Source organism: Carcharodon carcharias, chromosome 30, assembly GCF_017639515.1.
Source record: "Carcharodon carcharias isolate sCarCar2 chromosome 30, sCarCar2.pri, whole genome shotgun sequence".
Lineage (NCBI taxonomy): Eukaryota > Metazoa > Chordata > Chondrichthyes > Lamniformes > Lamnidae > Carcharodon > Carcharodon carcharias.
Genome location: NC_054496.1, coordinates 6990843 through 6996842, shown reverse-complemented (window position 1 = coordinate 6996842; position 6000 = coordinate 6990843). Strand labels below are relative to the sequence as shown.

The window sequence follows — 6000 nt, the reverse complement described above, 5'->3', positions numbered from 1 at the left end:
AACCATAGCCCCTTCCAGAACCATTGCCCTTCCAGAACCATCACACTTCCAGCACCATTGATGTTCCAGAACCATCATTCTATGTGCAAAATACTCAATCCCTAGATAGGATTCTGACATCCTGAAGCAGAAGACATGAGAAAACCATTGCTTAATTTTTCCTAAATGTTTGCATTGATAATGTTGACTTGCACATTAGGCAATCTGATCATTGGTCAACATTTCCTTCCTCCTGTAATATTTATATATAATCATAAATGTCAGTGTCAGCTTTTCCTTAAACTGGTTTCAATTCTGCAAAAGGAGAAACAGTGGGCGCTGGGAGAAATCACAATACAATTGACTTGGGTATTAGGATCTTTGATGTAACAGACCATATAAAGTTCCCCATTCCCTCACCAATTCCCTGTGAAGCTCGGCACCAGTTTCTGCATTGTCTTACAGAATGGCTGGAGAACATGCCTACGATGATTTTGAGAACTTCAATCTTGACAATGAACAAAAACAGCAACGGACTAAGTGGATTCCAGGTACATTTTCATTCAACGAAGGTGGGAATGAGTGTGCTGGAGTGGACATTCTGTCTTGAGTATATTGTTGTGTAAACAGTCATGAGAGTTACATGAATTTCTCATTTGCTGGTATTGAGTGAGGGGGGGAATGTTTTTCATGAAAAATAGAATTGACATTGCAAGGGAGACTGTTTCTCTCAGTCAGTTCGTTATCTAAGGTACCATACAGTATTTGTTAAATTTCTTAACAACTCACTGTTTGCTCCCTTATCTCTAACTGTTTGTTCAGCAACAATCTCTTTTTATAAAAACAAAAAAACTGCGGACGCTGGAAATCCAAAACAAAAACAGAACTACCTGGAAAAACTCAGCGGGTCTGGCAGCATCGGCAGAGAAGAAAAGAGTTGACGTTTCGAGTCCTCATGACCCTTCGACAGAACTTGAGTCTCTTTCTTGGACTCGAACTCAAGTTCTGTCGAAGGGTCATGAGGACTCGAAACGTCAACTCTTTTCTTCTCCGCCAATGCTGCCAGACCTGCTGAGTTTTTCCAGGTAAATCTCTTTTTATATGCACCACCAGTAAAACAGCACAAGGTACTTCAAAGACTAAAAGAAAGTTTGATGCTGAGACACAGAAAGGGGAATTAAGACAAGTGACCAAATGTTTACTCAAAGAGGTCAGTTTTCAGGAACATTTCACAAGAGGAGAGGAGCGGAGATGTTTAGAGAGGGAATTCCAGAGTTAAGAGCCCAGGCAGCTTAAGGCAAGGTTGCCAGTGATGCAGTGATTAAAATCAGTGATGCTCAACAACTGGAGGGATGTAGAGTACTGAGAGGACCATAGGGTTGGAGGAGGTTACAGAGATAGGGAGGGGCCCAAGCCAGGGAGGGATTTGAAAATTAGAAGAAAACATTCAATTTGAAGATGAAGCACATCTCCCAAGTGGAAAGTATACCAGACATACCGGTCCAACTATATTTGGAGGGGAGATGGTGGTGTAGTGATAATGTCATTGGGCTGGTAATCCAGAGGCCCAGGCTAATACTCTGGGAACGTGGGTTCCAGTGAAATTTAAATTCAATTAATAAATCTGGAATCAGAAAACTAGTCTCAATCAGAGTGGCCATGAAACCATTGCCGATTGTTGTTAAAAATATCCACCTGGTTCACTAATGTTCTTTAGGGAAGGAAATCTGCTGTCCTTACCTGGTCTGGCCCTACATGTGACTCCAGACCCACAGCAATGGGGTTGACCCTTGCTCTCTGAAATTGCTGAGCAAGAGACAGACTAGTCAAGAAATTGCCTGACGTAGTCATACTCACAGAATCATACCCTACATCCAATGTCCTAGACACAACCATCACCATCCCTGTCCCACCAAAGGCACAGACCCAGCAGAGATGACAGAACAGTCAGGAAGGGTTGATCTGGGAGTCCGCAACATCAACTCTGGACACCATGAAGTCTTATGGCATCAGGTCAAACATGGGCAAGGAAATCTCTTGTTGGTAACCACCTACTGCCACACCCCGCACCCCACCCCCAAACCCCCGCCACCTCAGCTGATGAATCAGTGCTCCTCCATGTAGAACACCACTCGGAGGAAGCACTGAGAGTGGCAAGGGCACAGAATATATTCTGGGTGGGGGTCTTCAAAGCTCATCACCAAGAGTGGCTCAGTAGCACCATTACTGACTGAGCTGGCTGAGTGCTAAATGACATAGTTGCTAGACTGGGTCTGCGGCAGGTGGTGAGGGGATGAACAAGAAGGAAAAGCCTACTTGAGCTTGTCTTCACCAATCTACCTGTCGCAGATGCACCTGTAGTTGACAGTATCGGTAGGGGTGACCACCGCATGGTCCTTGTGGAGATAAAGCCCCATCATCACATTGAGGATACTCGCCATCCTGTTGTGTGGCACTACCACATTGCTAAATGGGATAAAGTTCAAAAAGATCTAGCAACTCAAAACTGGACATCCATGAGACACTGTGGGCCATCAGCAGCAGCAGAATTGTATTCAACTGCAATCTGTAATCTCATGGCCTGACCAAAGGCACTGGATACTGCAAAGGCTATGGCAATATTCCGGCAATAGTACTGAAGACTTGTGCTTCAGGCCTAGCTACACCCTTGGTAAAGCTGGTCCAGTACAGCTACAATGCCGGCATCTACCCCATGTGGAAAATTGGTCAGGTACGTCCTGTCCATAAAAAGCAGGACAAATCCAAACCGGCCAATTACCACCTCAACAGACTGCTCTCGACCATCAGTAAAGTAATGGATGGGGTCATCGACAATGCTATCAAGCACTTACTCAGCAAAAACCTGCTCACTGATGCCCAGTTTGGGTTTCAGCAGGGTCACCCAGTTCCTGACCTCATTACAGCCCTAGTCCAAACATGGACAAAACAGCTGAACTCAAAAGGTGAGAGTGATGGCCCTTGACATCAAGGCAGCTTTTGACCAAGTGTGACATCAAGGAGCCCAAACAAAATTGGAGTCAATGGGAATCAGGGGGAAACCATTCCACTGGTTGGAGTCATACCTACAACAAAGGAAGATGGTTGTGGTTGTTGGAGGTCAATCATCTCAGTTCCAGGACATCACTGCAGGAGTTCCTCAGGGTAGTGTCCTAGGCCCACCCATTTACAGCTGCTTCAGCAATGACCTTCCTTCCATCATAAGGTCTGAAGTGGGGATGTTCGCTGATGATTGCACAATGTTCAGCACCGTTCACAACTCCTCAGATACTGAAGCAGTCCGTGTCCAAATGCAGCAAGACCTGGACAATTTTATTTAGTTTGAACAGTTAGTCCACTAGACTGTCAAGGGATGGTCGTGGCTAAAGAGTTCACAATTAATTAGAAGGACAGCACCTTCCAAACCCATGACCACTACTATCTAGAAGGACAAGGGCAGCAGATACATGGGAACACCACCACCAGGAAGTTCCCCTCCAAGTCACTCACCATTCTGACTTGGAAATATATCAATGTTCCTTCACTGTCGCTGGGTCAAAATTCTGGAACTCCCTCCCTAACAGCACTGTGGGTGTACCTACACCACATGGACTGCAGTGGTTCAAGATGGCAGCTCACCACCACCTTCTCAAGGGCAGTTAAAGGTGGGCAATAAAAATGTTGGCCTAGCCAGAGATGCCCATGTCCCTTAAAAGAATTAAAAGGAAGCACTGACCACTCCACTGTAATCAATTCAGTGACTGTAACTTTCCAGCTTTGTTTTCCATTTGCAGACAGGTCTTGTGAGACCTAACTTCCCTGGGGTCAGCAGCTGAAGGAGCGCTCAAGCTCCTGTAAGGAGTCATTCCAGGCTCCCTGATAGCAGTCTTTGGCCTTTTTCCAATAGTGTCTTAGGATCTCTTACTCCCACCCTTGTAGTACTCTTGCCTCCAAGTCAGAGATTTTGGGTTCACAACCTAGTCCAGGCTACCTAAAGCATTTAATCTAAACTGACATTCCACTGCAATACTCAAGAAATACTGCACTGTTTTTCCGATGAGATGCTAAGCTGAGGCCCCATCTTCTCTCTCAAATGGGAGTAAGAGATCCTAAGACACTATTGGAAAAAGAGCAAGGGAGTTCTTTTCAGTCCCCTGGCCAATATTTACCCCTCAAAACAGATGACCTGTTTCTTACCTTGTTGTTGCTTGTGGGGTCTCACTGTTGTCAAATCAGCTGCTGTGTTTCCAACGTCACAACAATAGCTACATTTCAGAAGAACTTCATTGATTGTAAAGTGCTTTAGGACATTGTGAGGATGTAAAAGGCACTATAGAAATCCAGTTTTTTTTCCCGTGTATTGAGATGGGCATATTCCTGTGAATCTGTATTGACTTTCTCCAGGCTATGGCTTTAAAGAATCTATAATAAAAGTCAGTTAATTTGGCAACAATTATGTTTCCTCATCATCTTGATACCATGAATGTAACATTCTAATCAGCACCATGTTTGAAATCTCAGGTAGCCGATTTAAGTCAGTCTTCTCCGGAATGGGGTTGTTGCTCCTAATCTTCATCCTTCTGTGTGTTATCCTTATTCTTCTGATCACTGGAGTCATTAAATGTAAGTAACTTTCCACTTCATGTCCACATTGTTCTTTTTCAATTCATTCTAAGGATGTGGGTGTCACTGATGTTATGTTAATCCCAAGCCAGTTAGTGAAGGATGAAGACGCTAATATTTTTCCTGATAATAGGTTAATTTACAGAATGTAGCTCTACATATATCTGCTTCCTACCTACTAGCCCCACTGTGTCCCAGCAGTCTCTCTTTACAAATACTCTAGCTACTTAATTAATCAATGTCCTTAATTAATCAATGCCATTAACACCTGGCGAGGACAGCATCTATTGCCCATCCCTAGTTACTGCTGAAAAAGACTGGTGGATTGGCTTCTTGGATTGCTGCAGTTCAGGAGGGAGGTGGTGGCATAGTGGCATTGTCACTGGACTAGTATTCAGGAAACCCAGGCTAATGCTCCGGGGACCTGGGTTCAAATCCCACCACTGCAGATGGTGAAATTTGAATTCAACAAAAACCTGGAATTAAAAACTTGATGACCATGGAAACCATTGTTGGAAAAATCCATCTGGTTCACTAATGCCTCTTAGACTCCAGACCTACAGCAATGTGGTTGACTCTTAAAAATGCCCTCTGAATAAGTGAAATATAAGCCAGCAATGTCCACATAAACAAATAAAAAATACATGCTGAAGGTGCTCCTGTGACAGGTTCAGACTTAGTAAACATAACACCACCTTTCAGCAACAGCTTTGTTTCCAAGTCAACTTTGGTGTGACTGATTGTAACAAGTGGAGCAATTTCTTGAGACAAGTTCGTTGAGAACAGATAGAGTCACTGCATCTGGGACATTTCAATGTAAAACTGGGCCAGGCAGCAAATGGGAAAGTGCTGAGATTTTGAGAATGTTGCTCGTGTCAAATCTCTTGCCTCAATTGCAAACAGCCAGCAATTAATAAAATTAATATAAAAACAAAAAAACTGCGGATGCTGGAAATCCAAAACAAAAACAGAATTACCTGGAAAAACTCAGCAGGTCTGGCAGCATCGGCGGAGAAGAAAAGAGTTGACGTTTCGAGTCCTCATGACCCTTCGACAGAACTTGAGTTCAAGTCCAAGAAAGAGTTGAAATATAAGCTGGTTTAAGGTGTGTGTGTGGGGGGCGGAGAGATAGAGAGACAGAGAGGTGGAGGGGGGGGGGGCTGTGGTTGTAGGGACAAACAAGCAGTGATAGAAGCAGATCATCAAAAGATATCAATGACAATAGTACAATAGAACACATAGTTGTTAAAGTTAAAGTTGGTGATATTATCTAAACGAATGTGCTAATTAAGAGTGGATGGTAGGGCACTCAAGGTATAGCTCTAGTGGGGTTTTTTTTTTATATATTGTATAATGGAAATAGGTGGGAAAAGGAAAATCTTTATAATTTATTGGAAAAAA

General features: G+C 43.6%; 1 protein-coding gene across 1 annotated transcript in view; it reads left to right on the top strand.

The window, feature by feature from the left end:
- The first annotated feature begins 316 nt into the window (after positions 1-316).
- LOC121271335 (asialoglycoprotein receptor 1-like) overlaps positions 317-6000 on the top strand; it is a 30108-nt gene continuing 24424 nt past the window's right edge. The window contains exons 1-2 of the mRNA XM_041177273.1: positions 317-530; positions 4498-4599. Coding sequence (XP_041033207.1) covers positions 446-530; positions 4498-4599 — 187 coding nt within the window. The 5' untranslated portion in view covers positions 317-445. The remainder of the gene's footprint in view (positions 531-4497; positions 4600-6000) is intronic.